The 19,302-nt window shown below is 45.1% G+C and overlaps 1 protein-coding gene across 1 annotated transcript in view; it reads left to right on the top strand.

The window, feature by feature from the left end:
* The window catches only part of SNTG1 (syntrophin gamma 1), a 440,267-nt gene that overhangs the window by 387,337 nt on the left and 33,628 nt on the right, over positions 1 to 19,302 (top strand). The window contains exons 11-12 of the mRNA XM_075270573.1: positions 6,586 to 6,668; positions 15,845 to 15,975. Of these exons, the coding sequence (XP_075126674.1) occupies positions 6,586 to 6,668; positions 15,845 to 15,975 (214 nt within the window). The remainder of the gene's footprint in view (positions 1 to 6,585; positions 6,669 to 15,844; positions 15,976 to 19,302) is intronic.

The following is a 19,302-nucleotide window of genomic DNA, read 5'->3' as shown; positions in this document are numbered from 1 at the left end:
TCCTTCTCCTGCACCATCAAAGGCACCATCAGGCGTTTCTTTACAACAACCCACCATCTCTCAGACATTGGAGCGGCGGCAGAAATACACTGCTAACCACCCACACGCGCAAGCCTTGAACGCCAACATCGCTAAACTGCTGGCCCAGGAGATGTTGGCGTTCCGGCTTGTTGAAACTCCCGCCTTCCTGGACCTGATGGCAACTGCGGCACCTCGCTATGCCGTCCCTAGCCGTCACTACTTCTCCCGGTGTGCCGTCCCCGCCTTGCACCAGCACGTGTCACTCAACATCAGGCGGGCCCTTAGTTCCGCGCTTTGCACAAAGGTCCACTTGACCACCGACGCGTGGACAAGTGCATGCGGACAGGGAGGCTACATTTCACTGACGGCACACTGGGTGAATGTAGTTGAGGCTGGGACTGCTTCCCAAACTGGCCCGGTGTACCTCGTCTCCCCGCCTAACATTCCTGGCAGGGACACGAGAAGAACACCCCCCTCCTCCTCCTCCTCTACCGCCTCCTCCTCCGCCACCGCCTCCTCCTCCGCCACCGCCTCCTCCTCCGCTGTTAGATTGACCCCAGCTACGAGTTGGAAACGTTGCAGCACTGGCGTTGGTAGACGTCAGCAGGCTGTGCTTAAGCTGATCAGCTTGGGGGACAGACAGCACACTGCCTCCGAGGTGAGGGATGCCCTCCTCGATGAGACGGCAATATGGTTTGAGCCGCTGCACCTGGGCCCAGGCATGGTCGTTTGTGATAACGGCCGGAACCTGGTAGCAGCTCTGGAGCTTGCCGGACTCCAACATGTTCCATGCCTGGCCCACGTCTTCAACCTAGTGGTGCAACGTTTCCTAAAGAGCTACCCCAATGTTCCAGAGCTACTGGTGAAAGTGCGGCGCATGTGCGCCCACTTTCGCAAGTCGACAGTAGCCGCTGCTAGCTTAAAATCTCTCCAGCAACGCCTGCATGTGCCACAACACCGGCTTTTGTGCGACGTCCCCACACGCTGGAACTCAACGTTTCAGATGTTGAATAGAGTGGTTGAGCAGCAGAGACCTTTGATGGAATACCAGCTACAAAACCCTAGGGTGCCACAAAGTCAGCTGCCTCAGTTTCACATCCATGAGTGGCCATGGATGAGAGACCTTTGTGACATCCTACGGGTCTTTGAGGAGTCCACAAGGAGGGTGAGCTCTGAGGATGCGATGGTGAGCCTTACAATCCCGCTCTTGTGTGTTCTGAGAGAATCCCTGATTGACATCAGGGATAACTCAGATCACACAGAGGAGTTAGGGATAGCATCCGATCCGTCACAGCTGGAGAGTAGGTCCACACATCTGTCCGCTTCACTGCGTTTAATGGAGGAGGAGGAGGAGGAGGAGGAGGAAGAAGAGTTGTCCGATGATGTGATGGTGATACAGGAGGCTTCCGGGCAACTTCGAATCGTCCCATTGTTGCAGCGCGGATGGGTAGACATGGAGGATGAGGAGGAAATGGAGATTGAACTTTCCGGTGGGGCCAGAGGAGTCATGCCAACTAACACTGTGGCAGACATGGCTGAGTTCATGTTGGGGTGCTTTACAACCGACAAGCGTATTGTCAAAATCATGGAGGACAACCAGTACTGGATCTTTGCTATCCTTGACCCCCGGTATAAAAACAACATCTCGTCTTTTATTCCGGTAGAGGGGAGGGCCAATCGCATCAATGCTTGCCACAGGCAATTGGTGCAGAATATGATGGAGATGTTTCCAGCATGTGACGTTGGCGGCAGGGAGGGCAGTTCCTCCAGTAGGCAACCAAGTTCTCACCGGTCCACACAAACGAGGGGCACACTGTCTAAGGTCTGGGACACCTTGATGGCACCCCCTCGCCAAAGTGCCGCCACGGAGGGTCCTAGTGTCACCAGGCGTGAGAAGTATAGGCGCATGTTGCGGGAATACCTTTCCGACCACAGCCCTGTCCTCTCCGACCCCTCTGCGCCCTACACGTATTGGGTGTCGAAGTTGGACCTGTGGCTTGAACTTGCCCTATATGCCTTGGAGGTGCTGTCCTGTCCTGCCGCCAGCGTCCTATCTGAGAGGGTGTTCAGTGCAGCCGGTGGCATCATCACTGACAAGCGCACCCGTCTGTCAGCTGAGAGTGCCGACCGGCTCACTTTGATAAAAATGAACCACCACTGGGTAGAGCCGTCATTTTTGTGCCCACCTGTGTAAAGCACCCCAACATGAAACTCCATGTCTGTACTCAACCTCTCCAATTCCTCCGCATCCTCATACTCATCCACCATAAGCGTTGCACAATTCTGCTAATACTAGGCTCCCTCCACCCTGATTTCCCCCAACTCTGCTGGTTAGAGGCTCCCTCCACCCTGATTTCCACCAACTCTGCTGGTTAGAGGCTCCCTCCACCATGAATTTGCCCAAACTGGGCTGTTTAGAGGCTCCCTCCACCATGAATTTGCCCAAACTGGGCTGTTTAGAGGCTCCCTCCACCATGAATTGGTCCAAACTGGGTTTTTTAGAGGCTCCCTCCACCATGAATTGGTCCAAACTGGGCTGGTTAGAGGCTCCCTCCACCATGAATTTGCCCAAACTGGGCTGTTTAGAGGCTCCCTCCACCATGAATTGGTCCAAACTGGGCTGGTTAGAGGCTCCCTCCACCATTAATTGGTCCAAACTGGGCTGGTTAGAGGCTCCCTCCACCATTAATTGGTCCAAACTGGGCTGGTTAGAGGCTCCCTCCACCATGAATTGGTCCAAACTGGGTTTTTTAGAGGCTCCCTCCACCATGAATTGGTCCAAACTTGGCTGTTTAGAGGCTCCCTCCACCATGAATTGGTCCAAACTGGGCTGGTTAGAGGCTCCCTCCACCATTAATTGGTCCAAACTGGGCTGGTTAGAGGCTCCCTCCACCATGAATTTGCCCAAACTGGGCTGTTTAGAGGCTCCCTCCACCATGAATTTGCCCAAACTGGGCTGTTTAGAGGCTCCCTCCACCATGAATTGGTCCAAACTTGGCTGTTTAGAGGCTCCCTCCACCATGAATTGGTCCAAACTGGGCTGGTTAGAGGCTCCCTCCACCATTAATTGGTCCAAACTGGGCTGGTTAGAGGCTCCCTCCACCATGAATTTGCCCAAACTGGGCTGTTTAGAGGCTCCCTCCACCATGAATTTGCCCAAACTGGGCTGTTTAGAGGCTCCCTCCACCATGAATTGGTCCAAACTGGGTTTTTTAGAGGTTCCCTCCACCATGAATTGGTCCAAACTGGGCTGGTTAGAGGCTCCCTCCACCATTAATTGGTCCAAACTGGGGTGGTTAGAGGCTCCCTCCACCATTAATTGGTCCAAACTGGGCTGGTTAGAGGCTCCCTCCACCATTAATTGGTCCAAACTGGGCTGGTTAGAGGCTCCCTCCACCATTAATTGGTCCAAACTGGGCTGTTTAGAGGCTCCCTCCACCATTAATTGGTCCAAACTGGGCTGGTTAGAGGCTCCCTCCACCATGAATTTGCCCAAACTGGGCTGTTTAGAGGCTCCCTCCACCATGAATTGGTCCAAACTGGGTTTTTTAGAGGCTCCCTCCACCATGAATTTGCCCAAACTGGGCTGGTTAGAGGCTCCCTCCACCATGAATTGGTCCAAGCTGGGTTTTTTAGAGGCTCCCTCCACCATGAATTTGCCCAAACTGGGCTGGTTAGAGGCTCCCTCCACCATGAATTGGTCCAAACTGGGCTGGTTAGAGGCTCCCTCCACCATGAATTTGCCCAAACTGGGCTGTTTAGAGGCTCCCTCCACCATTAATTGGTCCAAACTGGGCTGGTTAGAGGCTTCCTCCACCATGAATTTGCCCAAACTGGGCTGTTTAGAGGCTCCCTCCACCATGAATTGGTCCAAACTGGGTTTTTTAGAGGCTCCCTCCACCATGAATTGGTCCAAACTGGGTTTTTTAGAGGCTCCCTCCACCATGAATTGGTCCAAACTGGGCTGGTTAGAGGCTCCCTCCACCATGAATTTCCCAAAACTTGGCTGTTTAGAGGCTCCCTCCACCATGAATTGGTCCAAACTGGGCTGGTTAGAGGCTCCCTCCACCATGAATTTGCCCAAACTGGGCTGGTTAGAGGCTCCCTCCACCATTAATTGGTCCAAACTGGGCTGGTTAGAGGCTCCCTCCACCATGAATTGGTCCAAACTGGGTTTTTTAGAGGCTCCCTCCACCATGAATTTGCCCAAACTGGGCTGTTTAGAGGCTCCCTCCACCATGAATTGGTCCAAACTGGGCTGGTTAGAGGCTCCCTCCACCATGAATTGGTCCAAACTGGGCTGGTTAGAGGCTCCCTCCACCATTAATTGGTCCAAACTGGGCTGGTTAGAGGCTCCCTCCACCATGAATTGGTCCAAACTGTGTTTTGTAGAGGCTCCCTCCACCATGAATTTGCCCAAACTGGGCTGTTTAGAGGCTCCCTCCACCATGAATTGGTCCAAACTGGGCTGGTTAGAGGCTCCCTCCACCATTAATTGGTCCAAACTGGGCTGGTTAGAGGCTCCCTCCACCATGAATTGGTCCAAACTGGGCTGGTTAGAGGCTCCCTCCACCATGAATTTGCCCAAACTGGGCTGTTTAGAGGCTCCCTCCACCATGAATTGGTCCAAACTGGGCTGGTTAGAGGCTCCCTCCACCATGAATTTGCCCAAACTGGGCTGTTTAGAGGCTCCCTCCACCATGAATTGGTCCAAACTGGGTTTTTTAGAGGCTCCCTCCACCATTAATTGGTCCAAACTGGGCTGGTTAGAGGCTCCCTCCACCATGAATTGGTCCAAACTGGGCTGGTTAGAGGCTCCCTCCACCATGAATTTGCCCAAACTGGGCTGTTTAGAGGCTCCCTCCACCATGAATTGGTCCAAACTGCGCTGGTTAGAGGCTCCCTCCACCATGAATTTGCCCAAACTGGGCTGTTTAGAGGCTCCCTCCACCATGAATTGGTCCAAACTGGGTTTTTTAGAGGCTCCCTCCACCATGAATTGGTCCAAACTGGGCTGGTTAGAGGCTCCCTCCACCATGAATTTCCCAAAACTTGGCTGTTTAGAGGCTCCCTCCACCATGAATTGGTCCAAACTGGGCTGGTTAGAGGCTCCCTCCACCATGAATTTCCCAAAACTTGGCTGTTTAGAGGCTCCCTCCACCATGAATTGGTCCAAACTGGGCTGGTTAGAGGCTCCCTCCACCATTAATTGGTCCAAACTGGGCTGGTTAGAGGCTCCCTCCACCATGAATTGGTCCAAACTGGGTTTTTTAGAGGCTCCCTCCACCATGAATTTGCCCAAACTGGGCTGTTTAGAGGCTCCCTCCACCATGAATTGGTCCAAACTGGGCTGGTTAGAGGCTCCCTCCACCATTAATTGGTCCAAACTGGGGTGGTTAGAGGCTCCCTCCACCATTAATTGGTCCAAACTGGGCTGGTTAGAGGCTCCCTCCACCATGAATTTGCCCAAACTGGGCTGGTTAGAGGCTCCCTCCACCATGAATTGGTCCAAACTGGGTTTTTTAGAGGCTCCCTCCACCATGAATTTGCCCAAACTGGGCTGGTTAGAGGCTCCCTCCACCATGAATTGGTCCAAACTGGGGTTTTTAGAGGCTCCCTCCACCATGAATTTGCCCAAACTCTGCTGGTTAGAGGCTCAATCCACCCTGAGAGAGGTAAGAAACATAAAAAACACTACTACTGCTACTTACCTCTCCACGAACCGGGCAGGCTTCAGGCCTAGTTGTCTGACGTCTCATGACCCCGGCCTGCGTCCAGAGTCATGTGTTGTTTGATGTCATTGAAGATGGACTACAGCAGAGGCCGACAGCGTAGGAGCCGGAAGATAGGTAAGCAACAGAGGGTTTTTTTTATGTATAGAGTATAATACTTGTTTATGGGTGTCCACAGTGGGGCATAATACTGTGTGCTTGGGCCACTATGGGGTACAATACTGTGTGAAGGGGCCACTATGGGGGATAATACTGTGTGGAGGGGCCACTGAGGGACATGTAGTGTGTGGAGGGGCCACTGGGGGACATAATAGTGTGTGCAGGGGCCACTAAGGGACATAACACTGTGTGCAGGGGCCACTATGGGACATGATACTGTGTGCAGGGGCCACTATGGGGGATAATACTATGTGCAGGGGCCACTATGGGGTATAATACTGTGTTCAGGGGCCACTATGGGGCATAATAGAGCACGCAGGAATGTGTAGGAGGGGGTCGGTCAAGGTCTTCGGCGTCTGTGTCGGTCGGGGGGGAGGCCCCATGTCAAAAGTTCACCACGGGGCCCCACCATTCCTAGTTACGCCACTGGACTCACCTGCCTCTACATCACCACAACCTTGTTGAGAGTGAAATCCAAACTGTCTGCGATCATTGATACATTTAGGATAGAAGTGAATGGGAGCTATTGAAGCTGCATAGAACAGTGAGTGACATTGATAATGTAACTCTCATTCTCTTCTACAGAAACCGTGTAGATCAGACAATGCTTCTAGGCATATACTGTACAGTGTCAGCACATGTGGTGTTACTGAAATCTATGTTCTTCTAATAGGTGCTCCCAGTGACCAAAGCAGTGGCACATCTTCTCCCCTGTGTGACAGTGGTTTGCATCTAAACTATCATCCCAACAACACGGTATGATTTTCTCATTATTTCTGTATTAATACATAGGGGTTATTGCATATATTTTTTTTACCAATATAATGACAATTAGTTTGCCTTTTTAATACTTTTTCCAAGTAGGGATTTTGAGTTGGTCCAACTTTGGATTTAGCCATAAGAGCAGACCAGTATTATACATGGCACATGATAGTTGCAACCAAGAACTTCAAATCACAAATCTGGTGCGGAAACTGTTCTAAGAGGCTAAAATGTTTTCTAGAGAACAGCAAGAAAAATACTCATGAAAACATTTTAATACTGCAGCAGAGGATGTTTTATAGATGATGTAAATGACCTTTAAGCCAAATTTTTCAGCTATATATGGCATGGTTCACATCTGTATTTTGGCCATTCCGTTCCCCTTTGCTCCTTTTTTTGTGTGGAAATCGAGCAGAAACCACACAGACCCCATTATAGTCTATGGGGTTTACAAGTTTCCTAAGGTAACCACTTTTTTATGCAGACTAGATTCCCCAAGTGGACTCCCCGAAAAGCAACCCATGCGCAGATGTGAACCGGGCCTAACTGTGATGTATAGTGACTTGTGCTTTGCATATCTTCTTGTTCATTTTATATGTATTCAATTGTATGGAATATGCTTACACCTTATTGTACTGTATGATGTTACGCTGTCACTTGCATCCACATTGGTGTGGCACTTTCTGGAAAGAGGACAGTGGTGATGATTCTGCAAAACAGGCACAGCAGGTTTCTTCCATTGGCTATGTAGCAGTCTGTATTACTTAGTCACCTCTTCACATACAGTCTGCTCATACTGACTGCAGCCTGACAACTTTTAGTTATGTCGGGTGGGAAAGTTTCTCTATGAGAAGGATATTTTCTTGGTCCTTCGGATCTTTCATACAGACATATGTTGATAATGATCTGATGTTTCATCTATGCAGCACAATTCCAAAGCTGAGCTTGTTGTTTAGTGTGTCTTTTCCATTATATTCCTGAGAACTGGTTAACTTGAGGGTTGAGCGCAAACCCTAGTGAATACTGGGCAATTGCTGTATACGCCAAGGGACTATTGCTCTTATGCTGAGCAAAGTGTGTTATTTCTGTTATGTAGGACTGCTGACGTTGATCCTGGCTGTTTCTTTCTATTAAGCATCTGAGAAACCTGTATGGTGCGGAATTTTACCTACCACAGTAAACACTAGGAATAATGTGCCTGTGCGAGTACAGAATATTTCCTGGCCATGACACTACTACACTTACAAACAAGAGTCTGGCTGTTTGCATATGTCACAGTAGGGGGGAGGTTAGCCCAGCTTGGAGGGACAATAAGTTGCATTGCGATCCTTGGGCTCCCTATTTCTGGTCTATGCCTTTGTGTTGACTTTTGACTTACAAGAGCAGGGCATGTTAGTGGTCTTCATGATACATTGAAAACTACTAGAGATGAGCGAGTAGTACTCGATCGAGTAGGTATTCGATCGAATACTACGATATTCAAAATACTCATACTCGATCGAGTACTACTAGCTGTTCAAAGTTAAGATTCGATGCAGAACCAGCGTTGATTGGCAGAATGCTATACATTGCCAATCAACGCTGGTTCTTCTCTTACCTTTAGAAGTCTTCTCCGTGCGCAGCTTCCCCGCGTCCTCTTTCGGCTCTGAATTCACTCTGCCAGACATCGGGCCTGGACAGAGCTGACTGCGCATGTTTGCATGTAGTGCGGGCATGCGCAGTCAGCTCTGCCCAGGCCCGATGCCTAGCAGAGTGAATTCAAGGCCGGAAGAGGACGTGGGGATGCTGCGCAGGGAGAAGAATCCAGCCCGACCCTCACTCATGGACTTGGTAAGTAGAATTTGATCGACTGTTGCGTACCCCTGAAACGAACATTTCCCCCCATAGACTATAATGGGGTTCGAAACCCGTTCGAACAGTTGAACAGTGTGCGGCTGTTCGAATCAGATTTCGAACCCCGAACATTTTAGTGTTCGCTCATCTCTAAAAACTACAAATGCTGTGATGATCCAAGTAAGTCACAACTTGAATAACACACATTGTGTACACAGTGTAAGCACTGAGCTCACTGGCCAACCCATTGAGGATGCTTTGCAGCTAAAGTTCCATAAGCTCACTAGCTGAGTTGAGCTGACTCAGTCCAGTATATAACACATGACTGAGGTGCCATATCAGTCCAATTTTATGCAGAGAGAAAAATACATGATGGCTGTGCAGGACATTATCTATCACAGGACCAAGGATACAAAAGAGAAGTTACATGTCTACAGCTACAAAATAGCCGAAATGTCAGTCATATACAGGAGAAAATCTTACATAAATGTAGGGAAGGAATATCCTAAAGCCTGGAAAAGCTGATTTTTTTTGTTGCTTCCCTTCCATTTGAAGGGACTTGGTACATCCCTGGCCAATCGCTGGCCTAGGCTATGGGTTGGACACAGTGAGTCTCCAGTGACTGGTGGTCAGTTATGTGCTGGCATCCAAGTAGTGAACACCTAGTCAGTGAGACCATCGCAGTCCCTGAGAGAAGGTAACCAGCTATTTGCCCAACAGTTCAGCTATAACTCTGCTCTGACACAGGGAAGATAAGCTGTCAGAGAGAAAGTGTGCCATATTGGAGGTTATGGAACCTGCAAGCCAGGACCCACTTATCTGGGTTCCTGAGTCTTCATTTACATATCAAAGTTAGAAAATTAGGAACTGTATCTTCATTGGAGTGAGAAATGAATTCCATCATTATACTGGACATCCCCCATCCCAACTTGGGGATCAGCCACCACAGTGGAATTCCTAACTACAACTCCCATTGGGAAGCTGCATCAGTTACCTGCGTAAAGTTCATGTTGGTTCAATTGCACTACTGCCTTTTGAGTCATTCCTATGCTTACCATCAGGGCCCTTCAAACACCAGGACATTTCCCAAGTTAAGAGAGGATTCCTCTCCAACCGGACGTTCCCCAGGAGAAAAACTAGCTCTACCATCAGGTACCACACAGGCCCCCCTCAAGTGGTATCTAACCTGGGAGATGAGCTGCAGGAGTTGGCCGAGTGTCTTTGGCCCACCAGTGACATCACTGCCACATCTACAACCCCATCCTCTGGTTCATTTCATTAGGTGGCTGCACTTGTAGTCACTCCTGGATGTGACTCAAAAAATGCAGCAAAATCTGGAACAAAAAAGCAGCTATTCTGCAGTGTGGGGCCTTAGATGGCTCAAACATATAGATAAACCCTTTTAATCCATTAAAATATGTGGTGGCAGCATTAGCAGCATAGTATTAGCAACAGCAAAAAATAGTAATGATAAAGTATTAATAAAATAATCTAGTAAAAATAAAAATAGAAAAGGTTGAATCATTAAACTCTATTATTGTGTTACATATATTTTTATTGCGTTCTATTTTATTACATTAAGTTTATTTGTTTTCATTGCATAATAAAGTTTTACACGTTTTTGCTTTATTGAGAATCTCATGGCTTCTTCCTCTGAAATGTCAACACTTATGGCTAAAATATTTTTTATTTGCTTTGTCAGTGTATAATGAACATCCTTTACTAGAGAGCAAGCGGCTGAGATTTGCCTCAATAGTGTTTTCGGTTGGCATGGAGATATGAAAAAAGATATGTTGAATACTGATGTTATCTCTTCTACCAAAACTATAATATCAATAGGCTTGTTCACGGTCTTGTATAGAGAAACGTTGGCAGTTCTTGGCTATTTCCTAAGGATTGGCTATCACTATGTACAGTGTTGGCCAAAAGCATTGGCACCCCTGCAATTCTGTCAGATAGTACTCATTTTCTTCCAGAAAATGATTGCAATCACAAATTCTTTGGTATTATTGTCTTCATTTAATTTATCTTCAATGGAAAACCACAAAAAGAATTGTCAAAAAGCCAAATTGGATATAATTCCACACCAAACATAAAAAAGGGGGTGGACAAAAGTATTGGCACTGTTTGAAAAATCATGTGATGCTTCTCTAATTTGTAACAGCGCCTGTTACTTACCTGAGGCACCTAGCAGGTGGTAGCAATAACTAAATCACACTTGCAGCTGAAATGGGTTAAAGTTAACTCAACCTCTGTCCTGTGTCCTTGTGTGTACCACATTGAGCATGAAGAAAAGAAAGAAGACCAAAGAACTGTCTGAGGACTTGAGAAGCAAAATTGTGAGGAAGCATGAGCAATCTCAAGGCTACATGTCCATCTCCAAAGACCTGAATGTTCCTGTGTCTACCGTGCGCAGTGTCATCAAGAAGTTTAAAGCCCATGGCACTGTGGCTAACCTCCCTAGATGTTTACGGAAAAGAAAAATTGACGAGAGATTTCAACACAAGATTGTGCGGATGGTGGATAAAGAACCTCAACTAACATCCAAACAAGTTCAAGTTGCCCTGCAGTCCGAGGGTACAACAGTGTCAACCCGTACTATCCGTCGGCATCTGAATGAAAAGGGACTGTATGGTAGGAGACCCAGGAAGACTCCACTTCTTACCCAGAGACATAAAAAAGCCAGGCTGGAGTTTGCCAAAACTTACCTGAGAAAGCCAAGAACATTTTTGGAAGAATGTTCTCTGGTCAGATGAGACAAAAGTAGAGCTTTTTGGGAAAAGGTATCAACATAGAGTTTACAGGGAAAAAAAGAGGCCTTCAAAGAAAAGAATACGGTCCCTAAAGTCAAACATGGCGGAGGTTCCCTGATGTTTTGGGGTTACTTTGCTGCCTCTGGCACTGGACTGCTTGGCCGTGTGCATGGCATTATGAAGTCTGAAGACTACCAACAAATTTTTCAGCATAATGTAGGACCCAGTGTGAGAAAGCTGGGTCTCCCTCAGAGGTCATGGGTCTTCCAGCAGGACAATAACCCAAAACACACTTCAAAAAGCACTAGACAATGGTTTGAGAGAAAGCACTGGAGACTTCTAAAGTGGCCAGCAATGAGTCCTGACCTGAACCCATAGAACATCTGTGGAGAGATCTCAAAATGGCAGTTTGGAGAAGGCCCCCTTCACATCTCAGGGACCTGGAGCAGTTTGCCAAAGAAGAATGGTCTAAAATTCCAGCAGAGCCTTGTAAGAAACTCATTGATAGTTACCGGAAGCGGTTGTTTGCAGTTATTTTGTCTAAAGGTTGTGCTACCAAGTATTAGGCTGAGGGTGCCAATACTTTTGCCTGCCCCCTTTTTGGAATTTTGTGTAAAATTATCAATAATTTGACTTTTTTTTAATTCTCTTTTGTGTTTTTTCATTGCAAGCAAAATAAATGAAGATATTAATACCAAAGAGTTTGTGCTTGCAATCATTTTCTGGAAGACAATGAGTATTATCTGACAGAATTGCAGGGGTGCCAATAATTTTGGCCAACACTGTATTCATAGACAACCACTTGAAAAATTATTAAGGCCTTCATGTAATAAATAACAAGGTGTAATATACAGATGAGCATTACTGTCTATGTGGTATACATTGGCATGGCATACGTAGACTAATACAGCATTGTTAAGCGCCCAGAAATTGCCTAACTTTTTTTTTCATTATGATGTTTTACATTGCACTCCGTTCCAAGGCAGGCCACTCTTTGATGTGTAGGTCTTGTTTTCAGCAGAACTGACATGTCATTGTTTGCTGTTGACAATCAAGTGCATTGAAGCAAAATACGAAGAAATAACTGATGTGAATTTAACAGAGATTGGGAGAGAATGTTCACCTAGTATACCCCGTAACAAAAAGATATGCTTGAAATATCTGTACTTGAAGACAGAAAACAGGAAGGCAAGTTTTCTATGATACAGAGAGGTGATGTAGAGATTTCCTTACAAACTGAGACATTTATGATGCAGAAATCTATAATAATTGTTGGGAAACAAAATCAGGATCACACACTTACACAGGTATTGTAAGGAGACAGTACCCCTTCTGACCCACAGTGATGGCCTCTCACCCAGCCAACCAGTACCCTACTTCGTACCCTGAAACAGCTGACTGTAGACGGGTCTCTATTCCTTTTGTAGAAGATGTTCTGGGTTGGCTTTATTCCCAGAAAATACCTCTAGGTTTATTATAAAACAAGACATTGATCAGTAGGGAGTTATCTTCCAAAAAGTTAGCGCTAGAGTGAGGTTTTTTTTTCCTATCAAGGAAAATGTATTTCAATATTGTTTCCAATATTTGCTTGTACAGTACATGGCCTGCAACACCATAAGGTAACCAGAAAAGGCCGTCTCCTTAATGAGACATGTCAGCCCTATTAGAATATACAAAAACAGAATAATAAAACTCATAGGTATAAAACAATGGTGCAAAACAAATCAGCAACAATTTGTACAAGCTACTGTTACATAAAAGTGATTAAGGTACCTAGGCATTTGGCATATTAAACCAAAAATTAGGACTTCAGGTTTATTTTAGTTTCTTGGTAAATAAGGTTATAACCAAGTAACAGAGCATGTATAGTATAGCCAGTCTCAAGTTCACTTGGTGGGAGATACTTTGGCCTCTTAATAATTCAGTAGCACTCCTGTATGCCAGAATTAAAATCTACACTAATCACAGTGGCGTAAGTAGGAATGGCAGGGCCTTGTGGCGAACTTTTGATGTCGGCCATCTTCAATGATGGAAGAGCAGTCACTTGAGCGGGGGCTTGCATCGTGACACATAAGGACGCAAGCCCCGGCCCACATGACGTCTGTGACATCACCAAGTAGGTCTGAAGCTTTCTGGAGCCAGGAGAGGTAAGTAACAACAGTGTTTTAATGTTTCCTTACCTCTCCGAGGCTTCTGATCACTATACTCGGGGGTATTTTCATATAGTAGTGTTTCTGGGGTTCGCAGGCCCATGGCCTTACTTACAGATCCTGGCTCCTGCCCACAGCTTTCTCCGCAGAAAGGGAAGTGCTGGTGACTATGAGCAGAAGCCAGGATAGGTAAGTAAATAGGATTACTCCAGCAGGTAAAAATCAATAAAAAAAATCAAATAAAATCTGCAGCGGTAGTGGCTGCCACCAGACCCCCTAATGTCCTGGGCCCTGTGGCAGTCGCTACCACTGCTAACCTGATAGGTATGCCCCTGGCTAATCATAAACCAATGAAAATTTCAGATATAACCCACGCCAGCTTTCTGGTGTGTTATAGTAAATTTGTTGCACCCCTCTCTCATCTACTTTGGTTCCTGCCCTGCCCTACCCAGTTTCATAAAAAGTGGCAAGCAGGGGGCCATGTGCCACATAGGTACCAGGTTACAAGACCGGTGTAGATGGAATAGTCTATTCCCTTTTTGGTGTTAATTCTTGTTAGATAAATAGCTTTTGGCTTCCATACAATGTCAAGTATTTGATATATAGTAGATTATCAAAAATGTCCTAAAATAGTGTTAACTCTTCTTGTGCCCCTTCCTCTTACTTTAGTATAGAAACACAGATCAAACACTGAAACCTGCACTGAATACTAGATGAAATAACATTACCTGATGTCTTGTAAGTGTCATCAGCTCTTGTTCCCTGTAACTTATTTATAGCCCAGAAGACCTTACGGTCCTCAATAGAGCGCTTCATGCTTTATTTGCTTAATGTGCAAGTTTAATGGAGGTTCTATCTTATTCACACATAGAGATTATATAAATGGTGCTATAAAGTAACAGTGGGAAGAAATAGTTAATGTGATAATGAACGCTTGCACGTGTGGTGGAGGAATTTATAATTGGACGGGAAATTAAAGCCTAAATTATTCAAATCTATGCATATAGATATCTCAGATTGGTAAAATGTTTTAGGAATGACGTTACTCCCATAGGACTTATGATTATTGTTGAAGGTAGACAAGTTGTAAAACACCAGCTGTTCTTAAACTACAACTCACTTGTAAAGATTAAGGAGTTTTTAAGCTTTGGGATTTTTTTTACTCTAAACTAATTATGTGAGGCACAAAAACCCTGCCAAGAGGGCATGAATATTTTAGTAAAATTTTGTCTAAATTCCATGCTATCAACTATGTAGATATGTGCAATGTCTTTCTAAGACATCTTTATGAGTTTGCTTGTAGATGGGAAGATTTTTATGTCTTAACATTTTATTGAATAACTGCATCCTCCATGCTATCGTAAGGATAGGGCTCTTCCTCTGCATCTCATGAATTGCTAACTATGTAAAGATGTAATAAAAGTTAAAATAACACTGATAACATGGCGAATGACAGCAAAGGACATTGAAATCTATAGAAAAAGTTGAGGTAACATTTGTAATGTTAACTTTGCAACATCTGCAGGTGCTGGTAATGTAGCAAATGTGTGTGAGAAAAACAGAAAAACCTGACAGTCTATATCCTTTCTGATCCCCGGGGGTTGTAGGAAGAAAGAGGACCACATCTCAGATTTGACTGACTCCATATGTGTGACAAGGTTCCCCTGATCATCACCTAGTTTTGTAATGTTAGTCCTTACCTCAGGTTTTAGGGCTTCTGATCATTATTCTAATCCTTTGCAGGACACAGCAGCCTTCGCTACAAACAGTAATACAGAAGCAGATACTGATGGAGCAGATGAAAAGCATTAAGAAATATATATATATATATATATATATATATATATATATATATTTTTTTTTTTAAATAATGTAGATCGTGAGCCCTATATAGGGATCACAATGTACATTTTCCCCTATCAGTATGTCTTTGGAGTATGGGAGGAAATCCATGCAAATACGGGGAGAACATACAAACTCCTTGCAGATGTTGTGCTTGGCAGGATTTGAACCCAGGACTCCAGCACTGTAAGGCTGCAGTGCTAACCGCTGAGCCACCGTGTTGCCCCAAGCATTAAGAAATAATTTCTCAAAACAATTTTTTGTTACATTTATAGATTTCTTGCCAATTAATAGTCAGTGCTTAGATCCATAACCTTGCAGCGCTGGAGTCCTGGGTTCGAATCCAGCTAATGACAACACCCGCAAGGAGTTTGTATGTTCTACAGTGATTGTGTTGGTTTCCTCTGGGTACTCTGGTTTCCTCTCACACTCCAGACATACTGATAGGACTTCATTTCTCGATCTAAGGTATCTGTACACTGTGCAACCCAGTGTGCATGAAACTCGATAAAAAAGTAAAGATATGTATTGAATACAAAGAATTTCTAAATAAGATTGACTGATTTATTGCCTATTTACATTTTTCCTACAGGATACTTTATCTTGTTCATCATGGCCAGCATCACCTGGCCTCCGATGGGAAAAACGGTGGTGTGATCTCCGACTAATACCATTACTACATTCAAGACTATCACAGCATATTACAGGAACAGATTTATGCAGGTAAAGAAACTTTAGTTCTCCAACTTTATTTAAATGAATGAACTCGGAGTCGTGGGAAATTATAATGTGATATTGTCTTGAGAATATAATTAAGTATGTGTACTAGTTTATAGTTACAATAGCAAAACTAATTTCAAAACTGTCAAGGGATCATTTGGATTTGGATTTTATTGATGAGCCTTAGTACAATAAAACTCATAAAAGAAAAATGTCATACCTGGATAGTTTTCCATCTAAACCCAGATGGTGTGTGAATTTATTAAAATAATTACATATTTTATTTAAAGGTGCTGACTGATGTATCCTCCTAGCTTATAGTTAGAAAGTAGTGTTGAGTATATTGTTCTTGCACAATTTCCTGATACCTTGAGGGTAGTACTTTGAATAATGTTTGATATTTTACCAGTTAGCTTACATTGCCTGATTATGGTGAGATTAGATAGCTCCGTCTGGTAATGAGGAGAATAATTGGGACTTGTGTTACGTTCACATGATTCCTTTATGATGTGTCTTTTGGCTATTTGTGGATAACAAAGCATCATTGCATATACTTGGGACAGCAATGGTTTTAGAGGGGAATACCTCATAATGCAGCATTTAAAGGGTACCTGAGTTTTTATTAAAAGTTGAAATATTTGCAGGGTATACTATAGTTGTATATAGTCTGTTCTATGTCTGTATCAGACTATACAGGTACAAGGAAGACTTTTCTTACATTGTAAGCTTGAGATTTGCAGGATCCTCTTTTGCACACAGCAACAGTTTACAAACATGCCTGTACAGGCTATGTGCAGAATCAACCCCTTCCCCATTCATTCACTATTTGAAGAGAACCCCTACACTCACTGAGATAAGCAGGATGGAATGGAATGTATCTAGGGACAGACTTCTTTAGTAACAAAATAGTGAACTGCAAATTAGCTGGAAGGAAGACACCTAGTGGTAGGAACTTTAGAGAAGTGAAAAGTACATTACATCTTCATGCAGAAGGATATGCTTTGCAAAATTAGACTAAATTGTCTGAAAAGTTGTGCTTCCTGGACTTTTTTGTTTTTGAACTTAGATTCCAATGCAGATGTGAACCCAGCCTTGCTACAATCATAAGTTACGTCATGTAATAAAATCCCTCAATTCTTATATATTTTTTCAGTCTGTAGTAGGGTTAGCCATTTTCCTAATTCTGCACGAGAAGGGATATTCTGACTCTCATTTATTTATTTATGTAATAGTGCAGCTGTTTGGGCTATAAACACAAAAACATTATTCACCTCCCCAGGTCTCTGTATAGAGCAGAAGCATGTTCAGTCTTCAGTTTACGTGTTCCCCTGCTGTTTGTATCATGTGACAATGGCAGCCAATCACAGGCCTCAGTGGTCACCTTTTCACAAATGGTACATCACAGCAGACACATGCCATTTGTGAAGAGGTCACTGCTGAAGCATGTCACCTGGCACAAATGGGACATCACTGGTGACGTCAGCAGGGGGAACTATATACAGAAGACCAGAGCTGCCATCACAGGAGATTAAAGTCCGTGGAGAAGTGAGCAATGTTTTTTTATGTTTATCGGCCCCTTAACCAGTCATTAAATAATGAATAAAGAGTCGTAACACCCCTTTATTTATATATTAATAGAGATGAGCGAACACCAAAATGTTCGAAGTTCGAAATCCGATTCGAACAGTTGCTCACTGTTCGAGTGTTCGAACGGGTTTCGAACCCCATTATAGTCTATGGGGAACATATACTCGTTAAGGGGGAAACCCAAATCCGTCTCTGGAGGGTCACCAAGTCCACTATGACACCCCAGGAAATGATGCCAACACCCTGGAATGACACTGGGACAGCAGGGGAAGCATGTCTGGGGGCATATAAGTCACTTTATTACATCAGAGCCGAGGATGCACTTGAATCCTTCTGCACCCTCGGCTCTGCTACATCAGAGCCGAGGTTGCGCTTGAATCCTTCTGCACCCTTGGCTCTGCTACATCAGAGCCGAGGGTGCGCTTGAACCCTTCTGCACCCTCGGCTCTGCTACATCAGAGCCGAGGGTGCGCTTGAACCCTTCTGCACCCTCGGCTCTGCTACATCAGAGCCGAGGGTGCGCTTGAATCCTTCTGCACCCTCGGCTCTGCTACACCACCAGAGCGCACGGCCAACTCTGTTCAATCTCCGGCATAGCAGAGCTGGCCATGCACTGAACTGTCGGCTACGCCACCAGCGTAGTTGAGAGTTCAATCTCCGGCATAGCAGAGCTGGCCGTGCACTGAACTCTCGGCTACACCACCGGCGTAGTTGAGCTCAGCACACACATTCAGCTCTGCTTCATCACGCCAATAGAATGCATTGGCCAGCGCTGATTGGCCAGAGTACATAATTCGGCCAATCAGCGCTGGCTCTGCTGCAGGAGGCGGAGTCTAAGGTCAGACCTGAATGGAGACTGGTGTGGAGCGATCTTAGACTCCGCCTCCTCCAGCAGAGCCAGCGCTGATTGGCCGAATTATGAACTCTGGCCAATCAGCGCTGGCCAATGCATTCCTATGGGAAAAAGTTTCTCACAAAAATCACAATTACACACCCGATAGAGCCCCAAAAAGTTATTTTTAATAACATTCCCACATAAATAAAGGTTATCCCTAGCTATCCCTGCCTGTACAGCTATTCCTGTCTCATAGTCAAAAAGTTCACAGTCTCATATGACCCGAATCTGAAATCCACTATTCGTCTAAAATGGGGGTCACCTGATTTCGTCAGCCAATGACTTTTTCCGATTTTTTTCAATGCCTCCGGTGTCGTAGTTCCTGTCCCACCTCCCCTGCGCTGTTATTGGTGCAAAAAAAAGCGCCAGGGAAGGTGGGAGGGGAATCGAATTTTTTTGGAGTTTGCCACGTGATGTTCGATTCAAATCGAACACATCGAACAGCCTGATATCCGATCGAACATGTGTTCGATAGAACACTGTTCGCTCATCTCTATATATTAACACTTCATAGGCAAAATCATATCTACAGTATAATCCAGTAATCATAAAGTCTCATTAGTACTGGATTATACAATATGACAAGGACGGTCACGAAGCAAGTTGTTGGACACCAATCTGTATATAGCTTTTTTAGGGGGTTTTGCCCATCTTCAATAAAGGTGGGACTGTGTGTCTGACTGAGGAGCCTTGATGACCTAAAATGGGTTCAGTAATTGTTTTAGCCATTGCTTCTATTTTGAATCTATCTGAAAAAGGAAGTGTTCTTCATGGGTTTTCATGAAATAATGAGGAACGGTTGAATTTCGTAGGGGATGTCCCAGTGTACGAGTATTGAGGAAGCATTA

The sequence above is a fragment of the Leptodactylus fuscus genome, chromosome 4 (assembly GCF_031893055.1).
Source record: "Leptodactylus fuscus isolate aLepFus1 chromosome 4, aLepFus1.hap2, whole genome shotgun sequence".
NCBI classification, from domain to species: domain Eukaryota; kingdom Metazoa; phylum Chordata; class Amphibia; order Anura; family Leptodactylidae; genus Leptodactylus; species Leptodactylus fuscus.
This window is presented reverse-complemented; position numbering and strand designations above follow the sequence as displayed.